Source organism: Notothenia rossii (genome assembly GCF_949606895.1).
Source record: "Notothenia rossii genome assembly, chromosome: 8".
Classification (NCBI taxonomy): domain Eukaryota; kingdom Metazoa; phylum Chordata; class Actinopteri; order Perciformes; family Nototheniidae; genus Notothenia; species Notothenia rossii.
Genome location: NC_136906.1, coordinates 31,602,239 through 31,623,957, shown reverse-complemented (window position 1 = coordinate 31,623,957; position 21,719 = coordinate 31,602,239). Strand labels below are relative to the sequence as shown.

Genomic DNA, 21,719 nt, shown 5'->3' with positions numbered 1-21,719 from the left:
GTAACACGCATGTGCCCGCAATATGACGTCACACGCAGTGTTCCAAAACTGAAATGAATTTGAAATCCGAGTTGGCTGCCATCTTTCTTCCTCGCTCAGAGCCCGAACTGGAGTTATCAAGTAAGTACATTCAAATGTAATCTAGTTCATCAGCAGACAATGCGAATTAATCCTCTAATGTTAGTCTCTGTCTCAGACTGACTGTCGCCACACTTTTTGATGCATATTTCATATTTAACGTTAGTTCGTTTTAGGAAAAACGTTAGCATGTTAGCGAGCTAGCTAGCTAGCAGTGGGTTGGAAATTAAGAGCTGCCCGAGTGAAATAGCGAGTATTTGAAGGAGGGTTGAGCCTAAAACTCGGCTGAAATGAGTATCCGGTACGGATAATGTACTTTTCACGAGTAAAAGTATTTTTTACGAGTAAAAAGTCGAAAGCGCAAGCACACAAACGTGCAGTGATGCCAATTTAGCACTTTTGTTTCTAGCCCAATTGCCCCCGGACACGTGGGCTGACGCAGCATCTTGTAACAAACACCGTTCCAGGGCTTGTTAACATTTAACAACCTATTAATGTGTCATAACCACTTAACGGGGAGAAACTCGACTATAATAACCATTTTTATCACATTCATACCGCAAATCACCTAAATGAACCCAGAGGTGAGTCCACCTGGACCTACTTTTTCTAAACCTCTTTAAAAAGGTCAAATTTCACTTGTTTTGAATCAATCTTGATACAGGATACTTATTATATGTTATAGTTTGGATTCCTAAAGGTTTTTGTCTTTAGACGGAAACTAATTTGCATTTTTTTTTACTCTGTTCAATCTGAATTTACTTTAAAATAAAAAAGATCTATATGGATTTTGACACAATCTACAGCCAAAAAAAAATAATTGTCAAAAATGGAGGTGATGAAAATGCATGTGAATTGAAAAATAGAGGGGTATAATGGATGTGAATTGGAAAAGTGATTAGATTAATTTAAAGCCGATTTGATTAAAACAGTTGTAATGTGATGAAAACAGAGCAATGTTATAATTTTCCCGTCTTACATTTCATCATTCTTCAGCATTCATAACATAAAATTGTCATTTATCAATTAAGTGTCCTCAAGGGTGAATGTAACACAAATAAAGAATGGAGGTGATGAAAATGCATGTGATGTGAAGTGATACATTGACAATTGATTTGATAAACTTGATTGTCTACCAGACATTTATCATTTACAGCAATCCATTTTTAACATCTATTCAATGTATTTATTTCCACTTTGTAATAACAGTGTTTACATGTCTGGATACATTCAAATCTGGATTGAAAAACATTTTAGAGAAGAGTATGTGGACTTATTTTACTGTGTTGTGTGCTGATAACTCAGTAATATAACATGTTTTTCTTTCTTTTTTCTGTACAGGATAACTTCAGTGGAGGCTGTGCAGTTTGGAGCAATTCCCCTGCAAGTGGTCCTGCAAGTCTTGTCATTACTCCTCACCGAGCCAACGCACACTAATTGTCCATTACAAACTGAAGCACTGTCATCAGGCAAGGAACTGTCCTCTTCCCTGTGTTTATGCAGACTGTGTGTGCTCCTTCAGGACCGAATCATCTCTGAAAAAACATTTAACTAGAGACCATAGTCAAGCACGTTCAACGCAGGTGACCTCAAGGTTAAATTGTGAACTGTGCAATTTCTCAGAGACTTGTAGTGATACACAGTATTTTGCACATTTAAAAATACAAATACACAATAAGGAAACTGTGAAATGTCCCTTCAAAGACTGTAGTTTTCAGTCCAGCGTGTACAGTACTTTTCGTACTTTTTTGCTTGCTTTGAGTGCTTTGAATTTTACCAACGCAAAATCTTAGGCTTCGAAGATGACTGTAGCAACAGGCATGACAAAGTAATAATGTTCTTCTATTTCATGTATTGCATGTTCAACATTTGTATGTGGTTTGAAATATATATGCTTGTGCAATACCCAGTGGCGTTTACATCGTATTACATCTGGGCAGCTTGTGAAATGTGAAAACGTAGGTCACTTTTAACTTGGACTAAAATGATGTAATGTCACTTCTTCATATAGATCGTCAAGGAATTCACCAGGCTGATGTCGATGGACCTCAATTCACTCTATGAGGGTCTGGACAGCCACCTGCAGAAATTCCTTCAGTTGTTCAGGTCAAAGCGCTTTGAGGGGATCAAAGAAATGACATCCTTAATGGAAAGCCTCGACAAGGATGTAAGTACAGTTCTTTACTTTAAAGTACTTTGAGGCAATAGAGCTGCCTTTCCACATTCATTCTATGTTCTCGTGTAAACTCAATGTAATTGTTACGACGGGATACAGGGGAAGGACCCGAAAGCAGGCGCCTGAGGCAGAGCTTGATGCAGTTCAATTATTTAATAAACAACATGGTGGTACAAAGGCTTAAGGGATAGTGAGGCAGGCAAGGGTCAGAGAAGGCAGGCCACATGCACACGGACACAGACACAGACACAGACACAGACACACACACACACACACACACACACACACACACACACACACACACACACACACACACACACACACACACACACACACACACACACACACACACACACACACACACACACACACACACACACACACACACACACACACACACACACACGGAATATGAAGGGATCTATTAAGTTAGCTGTGAACGTAGTGCAAATAACCAGAATGCCTTGTGGAGTGAGGGGGTTATATAATTCTGATAACAACGAGCAATATTAATTTAGCATGTGTTTTGGCAGGCATCGAACCAAAGGAAGAGGGCAGCAGTGTTGCAGGGCCTACCATGGTACATGAGGGAAAATCCTTCAACTATCATGAAGATGTGTGAGGTAAGCGCTGAAATGTCGTTCAAGATGATACAAAAACGAGTTCACAATGAACAGGGTTACAATAGTCGTTTCAGGCATCGTCTGTGTATGAATATATGTCAAAAGCATCTCTAAAGCACTTTCGTTGTTGTTTTTTGTTTTCTTTTTGCATGAAGCCAACGGATCCTGAAGAGGACGTCATCAAGGGAATGGTGATTGGAATCCTTTCAGTCGTTGAAGATGTGAAGGAACCTCTTCCAGCTTCCTACATCGATGTCACCCTCGTGATCGAGGAAAGGATAGTCATACGTCACCTTGGTGATGTACCCAATGCTTTTGTGAACCTGATAAGATTGCACTACATGCTGAACCTTGACTATCCAAAAGACTTGAAATACACCTTTGAGGTGATTCAGCGCCTGTTCATGGGAATTGGGTTGGACTCGTGCACTCCCAGGGTCCACTCTCTAAAGCAGGGGTCACCAACCTTTTTTAGGATGAGGGCTACTTTCAAAAAATAAAGCAAGTCGGGGGCTACTTTTACTCGTCTTTTTTTTTTTTTTTGCAGTGTATATATTTTATATTTATATATTACCGTAATTTTCGGACTATAATATAAGTGAATATAAGCCGCAGCAGCTAAATTGAATGATGTGTACATATATAAGCCGCACTGGACTATAAGCCGCAGGTGTTTTAATGTTTAATTACCATATGTAAGGGTTCGTGCACAGAGGGGATTGTCGGGAAAGAGATGGCTGTTTGAGGAAGCTCCCATTTATTAACATTTCAACAAACAAGTTCCATATTTGCATAACGTATTCAAATGTTAACATTTAGTGCAATAGTAGCTACAGAACATGTACTGTGCTGTGTAAACTGTACTGTCTCACATAGCGTTTCAGACACACAAACGTTTCAACTTTCAAACTTAAACGGTGCGCTCCCAGCGCACGTACCGGCAGTGATCTACAGCAGTGGTTTTCAACCAGTGGTACGGGGACAAACTGTCTCGTAATGTCTGTCTGTCTTGCTCTCGTTCTGTCTCTCGTACCACTCTCGGTTCCACTTTTACTTTTGCGCGCTACCTGTCTCACTCTTTTCCGGCCTCCAGCTGGAGCCCGCCGCTTAAAGGTGGGGGGCGCGGACCGGCCATAGAGCCCATAGAGTTAAAGGTGGTGGAATGTAACCTGTAAAATCCATAGATTTAGGAGGTCCCCTAGTGGCCGTTAGCTGTAAAAATCCATAGATTAGCCGCACCGTTATATAAGCCGCAGTGTCGAAAAATGGGAAAAAAGGCGAGGCCTATAGTCCGAAAATTACGGTATATGCTTACCTTTAACCTTTGTGTGCTGTTTGGGTCTGTGGGACCCGTTTTCAGTGTTTACTAAAAGAAAATGTATGCAATTTAATAATTTTAACCTGCTTTATTTGGGGGTGGACCTCACATCCTCTAGGGGGGGCCTCACATCCTCCAGGGGGGATCTCACATCTTCTAGGGGGGCCCTCACCTCCTCTTTTTTTAATCTTGAAGTGAAATGCACCAATCTGCTGCACTTTGAGTACCAAATGAATTTATGGATACAGCTCTCAACACTCATATGAAAGGGAGCTGTATACGTTTCAATACTCCAATCATCTTTAGAATATTATCACAACCAATAACAAATCATTTAAACTGGTTTATTCTTATCTTATGTTACCTAATTAGCATTCTTTCTTTTTATTTATGCATATTTTACTAATCACTCCCCTTTTAAACTTTTTTTTGTACTGTCCTATAGTACACACTGGAATGACTTCTTACTTTATCTACCCTGTCCCCAGTGGAGATTACGCCATGCCTGTGTGTGCGTCAAGTGGAATAAATATATATGCAAGTTACAACACACACAGAGTAAAACTCTGCTCCTCATGTGTTGTATAGGCTGGCATGATAGGCTGTTCAATGGGGCTGTTGTGTTGTGTAGATTCTGCCAGAAGGAAAATAAGCGGGGAGGTGCCACATTGCTTTTCTTCCCGACTGCAACGCTGGTCCCGCAAATCAAGCAAAACTTGATTGGTCGATATTCATTGTGGGGGTGGGGGAGGAGGGGTGTTAGATAGATATAGAGTTGTAGTAAGTAGATAGAGTTCGCTATGATTTAGGTTTCGTTTATGCATAGAGTAGATTATTTTAATTACATTTCCTTTTTTGTTTTGGATTTGCTTGGCAAGCTATTTTTAGAACATGCCCGGCGGGCGACTCACGTTGCCCCTGCGGGCGACTGAGTGCCCGCGGGCACCGTGTTGGCTACCCCTGCTCTAAAGAATAAATTGCTCAGTTAGAGAGATGGCCTAGGAAGATGTCTCTGCATCTGTCCCAAAGGATACATCTTCATTTTTTTTGTCATTTGTCCACTGTTCTAAGAGGAAAAGAAATGACTCAGCGGGTCACACCAGTTTGTTTTCATTTTCTTTTTCTCCATTTGGAGGAAGTGTCTGAGAGACACTAGTGTGTATTTTATGTCGTACAGCAACCATGAACAGAGTGGATATTTCAGTACTGTTCGAATGTTTTGATGTTCTGACTGACAGTTAAGTTAAGAGAGATACAATTTTCTATGTATGTTTTACTGCATTTTACTGCTGCAACCCTGAACACTTACTCCTCAGAATGGACTCTGTTTAACAAGTCACTCAATTACAGTTGTATCTATGGGACAGTGTAATTTCAGTTTTTGAGCAGCCCAGAGCAAAAACAATGGTGTGTTAGAGGGTGTTTTTTGTTTGGTCTACATGTTCCAAGTAAGGTCTTTATGATATGTTGCATCCATTGACACACTTATTTGAATTAAAAAGCAACACTGAACAGTTAATGCGTGTGTGGGTTGGAGTTCTTCATTTCTTCAGTTATTGATATTGTAATAACAGTCCTGATTTAAATGTCTTTTCAGCTATTTTTTCATGTGTTAATATAATTTAGACTAAGCTAGTTGTCATGTTGATTTATAGTATAACTTTGTAGCTATTAGTTTGCTTGTTAAGTAAGCCTGGTAAGTTAACTTGGTACTAGAAGTTGAACAAACACAGTTGTACATGTTGAGCCAACTTGATTAACACATTTTTAAGAACTCAATCAAATAAGTTTAACCAACATCTTCTTAAGTTATCTTAACTAATATTTTCTAGTCCAAATAACTTGACACATGAAGTTGTGTCAACAGACTACAAGTTGTATCAACTAATGTATTGAAGTGTAATAGACTTGACAATAAATGTTGAATCAACTTGACACAACTTAACTCAGTCAAAGCAACAAGATGACTTGACTTATTCAAGTTGAGTCAACAAATCATTTTTAACAGTGCAGCTACTTGCAATGGGCCTGGTCTACAAGATCCACTACACCTCTATGGTACCCATGTACATGTCAACATTTTTCCCAAAGGTCAAGGAATACCATGATCATAACACCAGAGGGAGCTCCACAAATCATGTAAAACCCAGATTTGGCACAAAAAAGGGGGAATACACGTTTCGCAATTATGCCACATCAAGGTGGAACGCTCTTCCCACAACTGTAAAGGAAAGTAAAACTATACTTACCTTCAAAACCTCTCTTAAAGAGCACCTTCGGGGGAGAGCATTGCAAAACTGGCTCCGGTAATGGTACAAATCTCAACCTGTCGTACAATGGACAGCTTCCCCCCCCATCTATGTATATACTCGCATTTTAGACTCTGTTACTTACAGATGTAGCGATTCATTTCAGACAGTTTGAAACGCGAGGGCCGTGATTGGTACGTGATCTGCCCTCGCTCAAGGGAAAACCTCCAGCTTGACTTGAGACCGCCCCCGTGATAGATAAATGTAATTATAATGAAGCCAGCTGCAATGGATCATTGATCCACCAGGGGGTGCAGTGGGGTTCCACACTGGAGCTCATGTGAAATAAAGTCAGATACAGTACGCTGGATGTACAGCGGAACTTTGTTAAGATCCATATGTCACGGATATCATACTACTGTGCTAAATAAGAGACATGTAATCATTTACAAAACATCACCATGTTGTTATTTAACAAAATAATTTCGTTATTCGAAAAAAACGAACGGGAGGAAATGCAGCACGGCTCTCGATTTTTAATCCTAATTTAATCATCATCTTCACCACGATCATTTATGTTTATGTTTGCCGAATTGACATAAAATCACTGACACATATGAATATACTGTATTCAACTTCATAAAAACGTTATTAACGTGCCTAAACTCAGTAATTCACCAAAAATATTTATATTTTAATGGAGCTTCGTCGGTCGATCACGATCGCAAAGCGTAGCGGAGGGATCCTCATCTGGATGAAGGGTGTTATTTTCCCCATAAGGAACAAGTCGCTTCCAATTATCCCGCTTATTACATGGCCACATTCTCAACAAAGTAACGACATGACTCCCAATATTAATTTAAATGGTTTTATGGATTTAGAAAATGTTTTTATTGATTTAAAAAATAGTTGTATTGATTTAAATTGACATGCATCCGCTAAGAAAAATAGTCCGTTGTTACCGTTTTTTAAACAGTCTGAATGAAACGGCAGCTCTCAGCTGTGTATTTACACAACTAATGGCCCATCAACCACAGCTCTCTCCCCCCCTCCCCCCTTGATCTTTCTTCTCCAGCAGCTAAATTAACTGTAGGTTACTCTGAGTGACCATAGACTGGATGTGACAAGCTTACAGTTAGTGACGTAACAACACCATAAAAGCTGGTGGGTTGAAAGCAATACGGGAGGTAAAAATAACTAGAATAATTGTGATTTATTTATTGTGGCTTTTATGTTTTTAGGTATAAAATGTTATGTAATTCAGGCTTATAGTTCACCCTTCTCTAAAAGCCTTCAACAATGACAATATTCATAGTAATTTAATAAATCCTTCCAACACACATTGCAAAAAATAGCCTACTGTAAGTTAAGAAATCATTCCAATATGTACATCTTCTGATGTAACAACAATAACATTATAAATAGTAACATAGCTGAACATGGTATTGCACATTTAGCTTTGAGTGTTACTGACCTGAGATGTTTTTATTACATGAATTAAGGTGACTGAGGCTTTTTAACATACAGGGATGCAAACCCATCAGGTATGAAAAAGGTGACAAGGATCCGAGCCCCCGGCTCCCCCACCCCACGGAATAACAGAGGATTTTAGCAGTCAGAACAACTAAAGCAGCAGTGTTAATAATAACAGAAATGCCAAAGAGTCACATCTAATAGAAATATATAAAATAATTTATTTTAAATTGTGTAGCAGTCAGTTTATAATTTTGGCAGCACTGTTGAACATTTTGAAAATGTATTTTCATACCTCTGTGCAAGGCTTAAGTCTTTTTATCTTTATAGCCACATGGTGTAAAGTAACTAAGTTCATAAACTCAACAAGTACTATACTTGGTATAGTACTTCAATGTTTTGCTACTTTGTTCTTCTACTCTACTACAGTTCAGAGGTACATGGTGTACTTCTACTCCACTCCATGTATTTAATACCTTTAGTTACTTTACAGATGTGGATGAATGATGTGAAATATAATCAAGTGTTAATTCCGACTTTAGTTCCACCTGGAGTAAATCCACAAGCTACCCTGCAGTATACAAATTCATTCAAACTAGCTGCACCTTTGCCAGCTTTGAGAACACTTTCATGATCAATCATTATAAAACATATCATATCTATTATTCTGAAATGGACCAATCTGCACAATGACTACTTTTACTGTTGCTACTTTCACTATATTTTGATGATAATACTTTTCTACTTTTACTTGAGGAACATTTTGAATGCAGGACTTTTACTGTAACAGAGTATTCCTACACTCTGGGAATATCACTTTTACTCAAGTACAAGATCTGAGTACTTCTACTTTTACTCAAGTACAAGACCTGAGTACTTCTACTTTTACTCTAGTACAAGATCTGTGTGCTTCTACTTTTACTCAAGTACAAGACCTGAGTACTTCTACTTTTACTCAAGTACAAGATCTGAGTACTTCTACTTTTACTCAAGTACAATATATATATACTTATACCACCTCTGTTTATAGCCTATGAAAAAAAACTATTAGAAATAGAAGGCTAAAGCTAATGTTAGCAGATAGTGACAATGTATGCTAGCTAGCTAGCTCAACGATTCCTTAAATAATATTGCCACAGAAAAACTTTTCAGTTCACATCACACTCTGCCGCTCCGACAGGGAGCTCTGCTCTGAACACCTGAACGGCCCGTTCTAACAGCTGTTCACCAGCGGTCCAGTGAAGTATTATTTGAGTTATTTGAAGTATTAAAGTAACGTGTTATGGCAGGAAAGTTCAATCTGGTATATTCATTTTAATGTCACCTTATATAGAATGTGTGTTAAACTTGTGATTTCTGCATTGAGTGACTTCTGCCTAGCAGATACCAAGAAGAGGCCCCTAGGGTCTCTCTGTTAATTATCAATAGTCCTTGCAATTAACAGGGGAAGTCCCAGATACATTTTCAGATAATGTAGTTAAAGTCTTGTAGAATTAATGTTTATCTCCAACACATCCTGCAGGCCTTGAGACTTGGGTCACCCAGCAGTAACCAAGATAAACGTCCTTTTGAGCTTATCAATAAAATGTATTCATTCCTAGTAAGCTGACTTTGGGGTGAAGGGAAGTTCAGGGAAGCCATTAAGCGATAAGAACAATTAACTTCTGTTAAAGATACATGATACGATGTTTGTGTGTTGAGGATGTTTAGGGGGAATGAGTATGTGTCCTGTCAAAGAGTCCTCTGTCATGACTCCAAATCATTGATTGGGGGATCTGCCTAAGGGCAGAGGGACAGAAACACACACACACACACGCACAGAAGCAACAGATGGAATCAACAAACTGACTTACTACCTGGGATCCCGCCCAGAAGGGAAACCGACCAATGGAATACTGCCAACTCACTGTCTAGCTCGCTCAGAAGTGAACTCTGTGTATAAATGTTGTGATCATTTTGAAGATCGGGGCTCTTGTTTTTGACTGGCCGTTCCTGAGACCTGTCTCACACGGTGGTAGAAACCTGAGCCCGGACTACTCTGCAGAGTGCTTCGTGATTCGGTGAAGTATTTGTATGTTTTACCATTAAAGCAGATTATTGTTTAACCCTTATCCTGGCTGCTTTGAATTTTTCCTTCTTTTGAGAACCCGCTCATATAGGAACGGCGTGGAGCAGAGATTCTGCCCCAACACCAGTCTGTGCCACAGTGACTCCGGACGCGCAGGTAATATTAACGAACGCACCCGTAGGTAATGTAGCTGCTGAAGCTAGACCATCATCTCGGAGCAGCAGAGCCTTATTATACATCCACCATGAGCAGAGCCGACAGGCAGAAAGACTGGAGCACACAGCTCGCACTTGAATATAATATATAAAAAAAGAACACCATGCGTGTCATGATGGCACATAACAGCTCACGGCCGCAGATTACTCCGGGTCCCAGACCCCACCATACCCCAAAAATATTTTTATTGCAGATCTACATGAATCAAACAAACGACTTATTTTGGATTCAAAACGGCGAATTTCACCGAAAGGTGACAAGTTTGCATCACTGAACATAGACAGAGCACAACTTAAACATAACATCTGAGATGTAACAACATAATACACTTGTGGGGATGCAGCTTGGGATGTGAGGAGTGAGGGACACGGCTTAGAACGGGCGTGTCGCCTGGCAGGACAGGAGAGTGTGTGTACCAGTCTGCCTTGATCTATGAATTCATGTCCGTGACACTGACTGCTGCCCACAGCTGTTTTATAGAAGGAAATTCCTTCACTTCATGAAAGTGTTTTAACCACACACACCTCTACACACACATGACGGGTGTTATTTTCCCCATAAGGAACAAGTCGCTGCAAATTATCCCGCTTATTACACGGCCACATTCTCAACAAAGTAACGACATGACTCCCAATATTAATTTAAATGCTTTTATGGATTAAGAAAATGTTTTTATTGATTTAAAAAATAGTTGTATGTATTGATTTAAAAAATAGTTGTATGTATTGATTTAAATCGACATGCATCCGCTAAGAAAAAGAGTCCGTTGTTACAGTTTTTTAAACAGTCTGGATGAAACGGCAGCTCTCAGCTGTGTATTTACACAACTAATGGCCCATCAACCACATCTCTCTCCCCCCCTCCCCCCCTGATCTTTCTTCTCCAGCAGCTTAATTAACTGTAGGTTATTCTGAGTGACAAGCTTACAGTTAGACACAACACTGTCATTGCAAGTGACCCTCAGTTAGTTGACTTTTATGTTCAACTGCTAAATTCGTTACTGATAAAAAAGGGCTTCTACTGTACCTAATTACCTTAACACTAGAACCGCCAGAGGTTTTTGTATAGGCCTACCTAAACCCGTCAAATCCCGCTATTAGAATGCCATTTTTAACAACATAGGGTGCTACATAACACACTTTCAGGAAAAGTCACGGACTGGGAGACTTTAATATTTTATTGAAAAAAAGTTACATTGCACACACACAACACACATCACACAAATTGACCCGATTGGCGGTTCTAGTGTTAAATAAACTCACTAATTAATTAAACCAGTTCAATACGCATTATTCTTATTCTTATCATTCTTTATGCAACCCGGTATCAAGGCAAGACGTGAACATGTGACGTTTAACCATGCTGGGAGACGTGAATATGTCACTTTTGTCCCTTCAAAACATGACAGTTACACGGTATTGTTAACCCATGTTAACCAGTGGAGAAATACCCGGAAGTACCAAGCAAAGGCTCTACCGCGCCTATTGGTCGGTTTTTATTTTCAAAATTAGATGTTTTTTATTTATTTTTTAATCCTCACACACGATTTCGCCGATGTTCTTGTGGTCCTAGCTGGTCGACACCTCTTTCAGCAGAAACAAAGGCTACATTCATGTATTAAATCGATGTTAATCCCCTTCAAGCGTGACAGTTACACGGTATTGTTAACAGGGAGAAATACCCGGAAGTGCCAAGCAAATGGTCTACCGCGCCTATTGGTCGTTCTTTTGGGTCAAAATTAGATGTTTTAATTTATTTTTTAATCGTCACACTCGATTTCGCCGATTTTCTTGTGGCCCTAGCTGGTCGACACCTCTTTTAGCAGAAACAAAGGCTACGATGTTAATCCAATTGTGTTGTTGTGGAAATACCGGACGTGACGTTGTGTGAGCGCTTAGCAACTGAACTCCGTGAAAAATAAACACCACTAAGGTTCAAGGGTCAAGGGTTTTTGTTATCAGATGCTAGCTACAGTGTAATTTTGGCATTTCAAATCTTAGATCCCGAGCTCCTCCAACAGTGCAACATAATATAAATAGGACATAATAAGAAAATAAATAAAGATAGATAAAAAATAGTGCAAAATGCACCACTTTTGGTTCAAATGATGAAACCAGTAGATTCATTCATTTATTTATTTTTGTTGCCCCAGCTAAATCGATGTTAATCCATTTATGTGGTTGTGGAATTACTGTACGTTACATTGTGCGGTCGTGTAGTAAGTGAACACCATGCTACCGATTACTCTCCGATGACCATGAACGCACCGGACATCGGCTACAACCTCCTCTCTGTCTGACATCGCCAAGCAGGTAATGTGCTGCACCGCATGCCTCCAATATTTTAATGTTTATTGCAAGTAAATAAGTTGTAGTTACATATCTTTTTAAAGCATGAGCTAGCTAAACACATATTAGCTTTACTTGACCCGAGATATAAGCTGTGTCCCAATTCAGCGGCCGCATCCTCCTGAGGATGCATTCAGAGTCCGCATACGTCACTTCCGCCAAACGCAGGCTGTCCCAACAAAAAAAAAGACAAGACTCCTCCGAATGCGGCCCGCAAATGCAGCCTTCTTTCCCCAGATTTAGAGGATACATCTGATGTACACTCCGCGGTCTACCATATCCCAGGATGCAACGGGTGACGGTGACGAATGAGTTTTTAAAAAAAAAATAAGGCTTGTAACGTCCCATCAACGGCTACAACGGTTTCAGCTGGATTCGTTTTTAAATGTACTCACCCAAATAGTAAACGACATGAAAGAAAAGTAAACCTATTTAATTTGTGTATTTAAATATACGGGCAATTGGAGATGTCTTCTTTATATTACATACATAAAATAATATGAAGTGAAAATATTTCTAAACCCTGTTTGGTTTTCATATTGTTGGGATTCATTATAAAGCTAATTTATTTATTTAACTGCTTTTGTTATACAAATCTTACTTCAACAATTTTGTTTTGATAGGGAGCAAGGAGCAGACTGCGCAATTTATCCAGATGCGCGGGGAGAATGAAGCCCTCTTCACGGGGGCCTGTTGCGACCTCGGGAAAATAATTTAAACATAACACCAAAATAAGTACAGCTAGATCTGACTCCATATTGAACAGTTTTGAAAACAGTTTTGAAAACAGTTTGAAAACAGTTTGAAAATATTTTGCCTAGTGTCAGAAATTATTACCGGCACTTGTGACTGCAGCTGGTTGCTAGGTGACGGGGGCGGCAAAATGTAGGGGTAACTGCCGGTGACGTACAAGGACATGCTCCGTAGACCGTCTCATTTCGCAGTCGTCCTCCGCGGACTGCGAGGCTAGGTCCTCAGGAGGACCCAGCCTCTGAATTGGGACACAGCTATAGTGCAGTGGTGAGTCCTACAACCCGGAAGTGAGTTAGCATTTTACAACTATTGGTTCCCTCGTCTCAGAGTCAATGGGATTTCTCCATAGGATTTTGGAAAATAGCTCGAAATAAGGTCTGTGAAAAAACGAACCTGCTTGATAAATGCACCTTTTGTTCAGCCGGATAATCTCCACATATCTACCCTACTTTTATAATTTTCGAATCATAAATCTAATGGCCAGAAGCAAAATGCTAACGTGTGGCTGTCATACTTGCATACAGTGGCAACTAATAGAAGTGTGAAGAAATGTCATGACAACCATCTACAGACTGTTACTGCACGCTGATTGTTGTGGTCCTATTTAGGACAAAACGTTCAGAGCTGTCCTTGTTCCAGTCCACCCCTGATTGATTAGTGCTTTAACTCGTAAATTACACCCAATGTTAAAGCTTGTTGATGATATGTGAGATTGTAAATTGTCATGCATTCTAAAGTGTTCACTGTATTTTTTTCTTTCAACAGATACCAAACCAAAGCAAGATCAAACAGCACTTTTAAGAGCCTTTTTCAATTTCTTCTCTTCTCCCTCCTCAGAGCTATATTCCCTACGTTTCTTCCTGTCTTCTCCCCATTTTTACCATCTTCATCTCTGTCTCTTTACCACTTTCTCTTTTGTACACACACACACACACACACACACACACACACACACACACACACACACACACACACACACACACACACACACACACACACACACACACACACACACACACACACACACACACACACACACACACACACACACACACACACACACACACACACACACACACACACACACAGGTAGTTGTGCCCACAGGTAAGAACTTAAACTTTTCACGATTTATATATAGCATTACAATCGATTAACAGTGTCATCTCTTTGTTATGCAAAACTTACAGGGACATTTAAAATGGTCTTATTCGAGCTGGTAACACAGTAGACGACGTTGCAGTGTATTATACTGTAGTACTGCTATAAATCTAGATTATATTATAAAAACTATTTTATATATAGGATTTCAACAGATTAACATTATCATATATTTTCGTCAAATTCAAGATAGTGCTTTTACAGTGCAATGTCATGGTGAAGCTTGTAAGATAGTAGAAGTTGTGTAACCTTACGTTTCGATGACATAATATATATATTTTTTTTTTTTTTTTTTTTTTTACACTTTATTTATTGTTTTTTACAGTTTAATACATCAGATGTACAATGTACAACAACAATTTAGAAATATACATGTATATATATGTATACATTTATTTTATTTTTTTTCCCCTCTAGAACAACCTCCCAACCCCCACCCCCCACCCCAAGGGGACAGCAGAAAAAACAAAAACATATGTATAAAAATATATAAATTACAACGAAATACAAATAATGAATGAGTACAAAACAGAAGTATGTGTAAGTACATTCATGTGGTTTTCAGTAATGATAAATGACAATATATACATGACATATAGGACAGATCTTTCATACTTGTCCGAGCAGGTATGTAATAAAAGGTTGCCATATCTTGCGGAACTTATCCTTCGGACGTCGTACAGCCAGTCTAATCTTTTCCAGCTTCAAGAGATGTAGTGTATCTCTAACCCAATGTTTGTAGGAAGGCGGATCAGCCTGTTTCCAATTAAGTAAAATTATTCTTCTCGCTAAGAGGGTGACAAAAGCAATGCAATCAGATTGTGCCCTAGGAAGATGGTCATCCTCACATTGAATGCCAAAAATGGCCGTGAGAGGGTTTGGATTTATTGGTCTATTAAATATCTTGGATAGGGTATCAAATATAGAGGACCAATAACCTGAGAGCCCTGGACAAGACCAGAACGTATGAGCTAACGTTGCAGGTGAAAATTTGCATCTATTACACGCATCATCAATTGATGGATACATCTTTGCGATTCTGGCTTTAGACAAGTGCAGTCTGTGTGTTACTTTGAATTGAATTAGGCCATGTCTGGCACAAATCGATGAGGAGTGGATCCTTGAAACTATATCTGACCATTCAGAATCTGTGATTTGTAAATTTAGATCAGCCTGCCACGCTTCCCTCCGTGCATCAAGAGATGTCAACTGAAAAGATGAGAGTTTGGTATACATAATAGATATTATGCCTTTGTTAGATGGACTTGCTGGGAACAGAGTATCTATGGGCTGTCGTTCAGGGATTGCAGGGAATGAACTGGTGCGTTTACGAATCCAATCACGGGCCTGTAGAAACCCTAAAAAATGTGAATTTGGTAAATCAAATTTAGCTCTGAGCTGATCAAATGAGGCAAAAATATCTGCTATGTAGAGATCTTTAAATGAGACAATACCTTTCCCACGCCAGACTAAGAAAGAATTGTGTTCAAGTGAGGGGGGAAACTGATGATTTGCCACAATTGGGGCACAAAGCGAGCCAGCCTGCCAGCCGAAATGTTTTCGAACTTGAGCCCATATACGCAGTGAATGACAGACTAGGGGGGCATTAGACGTACGGCGTGGTGTGATGGGCATTGCCGAATATAACAAGGCTGGGAGGGATGATGGGAGGCTCGCATCGGCCTCTATTTGGACCCAGGCAGGGGTCTCGCTGATAGTATAGGTTTGAAGCCAGTAAGCCAAGGCTCTCAAATTACTTGCCCAGTAGTATAATTGGAAATGAGGTAAAGCCATCCCGCCCATTGATTTGGGTCTTTGTAAAAATTCCTTGCGAATACGAGGTGGTTTCTTATTCCAAATGAAGTCAGAGATGATCTTATTAAGATGTGAAAAATAAGATTTGTTGATAAAAATTGGTATAGTTTGGAACAGATATAAGAATTTGGGTAATATGTTCATTTTTATTAGGTTAATTCTGCCAGCCAATGAGATAGGAAGAGAAGACCATTTGTCAAAGGCCATCTTGGTGCGCTCTAAAAGAGAAGTAAAATTAAGTTTAAAGAGGTCTGAGATTTTCCGAGTTATAACTATACCCAAGTATGTGAATTTATCATTAGTCACCTTAAAAGGGTAAGAGTCAAAAGAGAGTGATTGTGCAGCAGGGTTGACAGGAAAAAGCTCGCTTTTTGAAACGTTGATCTTATACCCAGAAAGCTCTGTAAAACGATCTAGTGTAGTCATAATGTGCGGTAGGGTATTCTGTGGGTCACTAATATATAGCAATAAATCATCAGCATATAATGATAACTTATGTTCTTTTCCACTCCTTAATATACCGCGAATCTCAGGTGAGGAGCGCAGTGCTGCTGCTAGAGGCTCGATAGCTATCGCGAATAAAAGAGGTGAAATTGGGCAACCCTGCCTCGTGCCACGCTGTAACGGGAAATATTGGGAATCCATATTATTAGTGCGTACAGACGACATTGGAGATTTGTATAACAACTTTAACCATGATATAAATTTTTGACCAAACTTAAATCTCTCCAGACACTGAAAAAGGTAGCCCCACTCCACTCTATCGAACGCTTTCTCAGCATCTAGAGAGATAATCACTTCGGGCAATGCCTGATTGGGATCCGCATTTTGCATGATATTTAAAAGCCGACGGATATTAAAAAAAGAAAGGCGGTTTTTAATAAACCCAGTTTGATCTGGAGAGATAATCGAAGGTAGGGTAGGTTCTAGGCGATGAGCTAAGATCTTGGCTAGTAATTTGCAGTCCACATTCAGGAGTGATATTGGGCGGTAAGACCCACAACTAAGGGGGTCCTTACCCTTTTTCAATAAAACTGAAATAGAAGCCTGAGAAAACGTTGGTGGAAGTTGGCCCCCGACAAAGGATTCCTCAAAAACAGTGAGTAAAATTGGTAGTAACTTATCTCCGAATCTCTTAAAGAACTCAACCGTGAAACCATCAGGCCCTGGAGCCTTAGCATTCTGCATACTGTAAAGAGCTGTTCTTGTTTCCTCCAAAGACAGAGGTTCTTCCAATTGTTCCATAAATGATTCATGTATTTGAGGCAAATCCATGCTTTGAAAAAACGATTCTAGTCTAGAAGGGTCGTGGACCACCTCAGAGGTGTAAAGGGAGGAATAAAATGCTTTAAACTCATTATTTATCTCCTGCTCATCCTTTGTGACCTGAGCGTCACACTTACGGATATTTGTGATCAGGGTAGAGGCTGTGAATTGTCTAATCTGTTGGGCAAGAGTCTTACCTGCCTTATCTGAGTGTTCATACAAATTAGATCGAGACTGAAGTAACAGTTGCTCTGTATAATGGGTAGTCAACAAGTCAAACTCTGTCTGGAGAGCTGATCTCTCCTTTAAAAGTTTAGGGATGGGAGCAGTTGAATATTTACAGTCCAACTGGTGGATTTGGTCAGTGAGATCTTTAAGGCGCTGTTTTCTCTTCCTGCCCTCCCAGGTGGTGTGTGAAATAATTTCTCCTCTTAAGAAGGCTTTAAGCGACTCCCAAAGAGTGGATTTGCTAACATCTGGTGTGTTATTTATGGACATGAAAAAATCTATTTCTGAGTTTATATGGTTAACGAACCCTTCATTGGTGAGAGAAGAATTATTAAAGCGCCAAGGTCTCCGAGTGACCTTCTTAGGAAAGGATATTTGCAGAACTACAGGCCCGTGATCAGAAATGACTACACCCTCATACCTGCAATCCCTGATAGAGGTCAGCAGCTGATTATCAATAAAAAAATAATCAATGCGTGAGTAGGAATGATGTACATGGGAGAAAAATGAATAATGTCTTAAATCAGGGTAAAGGTAACGCCAGGGATCAGTCATGTGATATACATCAAGGAAGGAAGAAATGGTCTTTGCTGTTCTTGTTACATTGTAGGGAGTGCTAGAGGACCGGTCTAATACTGGATGTAATACACAATTAAAGTCACCCCCGAGAATAAGCTTGTGGGTGTTTAAGTTGGGCAATGAGGAAAGAAAAGTCTTCAAGAATTGTGCATCATCTCCGTTTGGTGCATATACATTAGCCAAGATTATAGGTATATTATACAGGGTCCCTGTGATCACAACATATCTCCCTCGGTGGTCTGCAGTAACAGTTTGCATAATAAAAGGAGTATTCTTATTAACAAGAATTGCAGCTCCTCTAGACCTGTTTTGATAATTAGAGTGATATAATTGCCCCACCCAGCCTTTGCATAATCTGTTATGATCAGAAGAGGTGAGGTGGGTTTCTTGGAGGAAAGCAATATTAACATCAAGACTTCTCAAATGGGATAAAACTCTATTACGTTTGATGATGTGATTGACTCCCTTAACGTTCCAACTAATACAGTTCACAGTGACATCATCATCATTACTCCTGGTCAGCGCTGAATTAACCATAATCACTAGTAGACAGGTAGTTGACCACTGTTAAAGCGTCCACATGATATCGATAACATTGCCACACTTCTATTAATACAAAATAACAAGTTACACATACAGACGAAACAACCTGCTGTCCCCTTCCCCAAATCACCTCTCCCCAAACGAGAGGTAAGAAGCCCCATACCCACATAGTGATCTTCTGTTGCGCTTCCATACGCAGAGTAAACGACCAAAACAAAAAAAAACACACGCTGCTCCTTAAAGTGTTAAATGCTTCAGTAGTCACAATTTAAAGAAAAAAATAAATAAAATCCCAGCCTTCAACATCCATATATAAACATGGAGGACCACTCGAGATAAAAGGGAACTAGACCTATAAACAATTACAATATTGTGGTCTCCTAGAAACACGGATAACATGAGGTTATGATCTGCATATACACATATAATCCACTAAACGTATGCACATACCTGTACTGTATCTCTGCCAAGCCTAGGATAAAACTTAAATCAGCTCAGGACAGCAGGAGTGTACATCAATATTGTTTACAGTACCGGTGAGAGAGGTCCGTATATGGCACAAGGTACCGGCAAGGTGATCCTATGTGTCCGGGGAGGGACGGCTCCGCTTGGCCAGAAAAGCTTCCACATCTGCGGGTTCCTTGAAAGAGAGCGAGATGCCGTCTGAGGTGATGCGGAGGTCCGCCGGGTGAAACAACCCGTACTTGATGCCCGCCTGTCTGAGCTTCACCTTGACCGGGTTGAAAGCAGCTCTGCGGCGGCTGAGCTCCGCGCTCATATCCGGGAATATGTGGACTCTGGTCCCTCTGAATTTAAGTTCGCCCTTATTCCTGGATAGTTGCATAATCTTGTCCTTATCCGTGTAGTAGTGTAGCCGCACAATCACGGGTCTGGGGCGGTCTCCGAGTTGGGGTTTAGGAGCCGAGGTTCTATGAGCCCGGTCAAGTACCAGAGGACCCGGCATCTCTTCGCCCAAAACCTCGGTGAAAAAAGAGGACATGAATGCCGTCGGTTTGCCGTTCTCTGCACCCTCAGGGATCCCAATAATTTTCAGATTCTTCCGGCGGCTTTTGTTCTCAAGATCATCATTCCGGTCCTTTAGTTTCCCGATGTCCCGCCTGAGTTCTGAAATGGCGCCCTCCATGCTGGTGATGTTAGAATCATGGCGGTTCACTGCGCCCTCCATCTCCCGAGCAGCAGCCTCCGCCTCGGTCTGTGTGGAGCGCAAAGACGCCATCTCAGCCCTGAACTCTGTCCTCAGAGAGGCGATGTCAGCCCTCGCGTCTCGCCGGAGGGTCTCAAGATCCTGTTTGATTTCAGCACGAAAAGTCACCATCTCGTGTTTAATCATATCAACAAGTAGTTGACGAGAGGCATCCATCTCCGCCTTAAGTAACTGAAAAAGAGTCCTCTCCTCGGGCTGCTGCGTAGGAGACGGAGGGTCCGGGTGAAGCGTGGCGCTAGCATTAGCATTAGCCATGAGCGTCTGTTTGAGTGAGGGACTAGCCAAACTTGCCGTCGCCGCTGTCTTGGCCAACTTTTTCTGATTTTTACTTGCCATAACAAACACCAGCGATTCTGCAATATATGCACCACAGAGTTATGCCTCCAAAATGTTAAAATGTCGTGTCCTACTCAAAATATGAGTTAAAATATGCGGAGCGTGTAAGACTTGCGACTACTCCATGCCAGGCGCAAACCGGAAGTCCTCGATGACATAATATTTTATCGCTGAATTTGAGCTTTGCTTTGAAATTGTACTAAAACTAAGTAAGGGGCCATTATTGCATTGATACTAAATTAATTTACTCAAATTAAATAAAAATGCAAGTGTTTTTATTCTATTCTAAACAGGATACAGTTTTTGTTGTAGCTTGGGGAGGGACTTATAGTCACGGACTAGACAAAGGAAAATTAGTCAATATTTGTATTTGATTGCATTCTGAATTTGAAACCCAGTTTTAAATGACCTTGTCTTTTATTTGTCTTTATCTCCAAAAGAATGCCAGGACCAGGTTCCACTTCGAGGCATTGCTCAAGCTGCTGCATGTCACTGAATGTGGCATGCAAAACTTGCAAATTCTGCAAGGCGGTGCAGCCCCGCAAACTGCGCCTTAGCAAACGAATGGACAAGTTTGATACGAAAGCAAACACCTGGTACCAGGCAGGTACTGCTGCTGTTTATCAAGCACTGAATGGTTTAGGACCAAAATGCATTTCTGACCTCCTGCTAAATGATGAACCATCCAGATCTCTCAGGTCTTCAGGGACTGGTCAGCTTTCTGTCCCCAGAGTCAGAACTAAACATGGTAAAGCAGCGTTCAGTTATTATGCTCCAAATATCTGGAACAAACTCCCAGAAACTTGCAGGTCCGCTGGAACTCTTACTACTTTTAAATCCAGGATGAAGACTTTTCTTTTTGTCGCTGCTTTTAATTGAACTATTCATATCTTAGACTGCACTGTAACTTTTATCCATGTATTTTTTCTTTTAATGTTTATTTTATTAGCTTTTCTTTTTAATGACTGATTTTAAATGCCATTTTCTTAATGTCTTTCATTTTTTGTAAAGCACTTTGAATTACCTTGTGTTGAAAATTTCTATATAAATAAACTTGCCTTGCCTAATAAAGATTTCATGTGACACATACAATTGATATGTTGATGGGAATTAATGTGAATAAATTAACTCTACAGATGTAGCACTGAATTTCGGACTCCAGCTTACAGCTTCTTGCCTACTACCTGCCAAATACCAGTATAGAGGAATGTTAAGCCCTCCCACTATTTTCCAAGAGGGCGTTGCCAGATTTTCAATTTCAGGTTT

General features: G+C 40.2%; 1 protein-coding gene across 1 annotated transcript; it reads left to right on the top strand.

The window, feature by feature from the left end:
• Window positions 1-4: 4 nt before the first annotated feature.
• LOC307017165 (uncharacterized protein) lies at window positions 5-5,714 on the top strand. Its single transcript, XM_079646710.1, has 5 exons — window positions 5-120; window positions 1,420-1,547; window positions 2,090-2,245; window positions 2,788-2,877; window positions 3,033-5,714. Exons 3-5 carry the CDS (start codon window positions 2,114-2,116, stop codon window positions 3,375-3,377), a joined length of 567 nt encoding a protein of 188 aa, XP_079502836.1. The 5' UTR covers window positions 5-120; window positions 1,420-1,547; window positions 2,090-2,113; the 3' UTR covers window positions 3,378-5,714.
• The last annotated feature ends 16,005 nt before the right edge of the window (window positions 5,715-21,719 follow it).

Excerpts from the sequence above, each read along its gene's own strand:
- LOC307017165 (XM_079646710.1), top strand. The coding sequence starts at position 2,114 with ATGTCGATGGACCTCAATTCACTCTATGAGGGTCTGGACAGCCACCTG. Across the intron at positions 2,246-2,787 it reads TGGAAAGCCTCGACAAGGAT|GCATCGAACCAAAGGAAGAG; the intron begins GTAAGTACAGTT and ends GTGTTTTGGCAG. Across the intron at positions 2,878-3,032 it reads CTATCATGAAGATGTGTGAG|CCAACGGATCCTGAAGAGGA; the intron begins GTAAGCGCTGAA and ends TTTTGCATGAAG.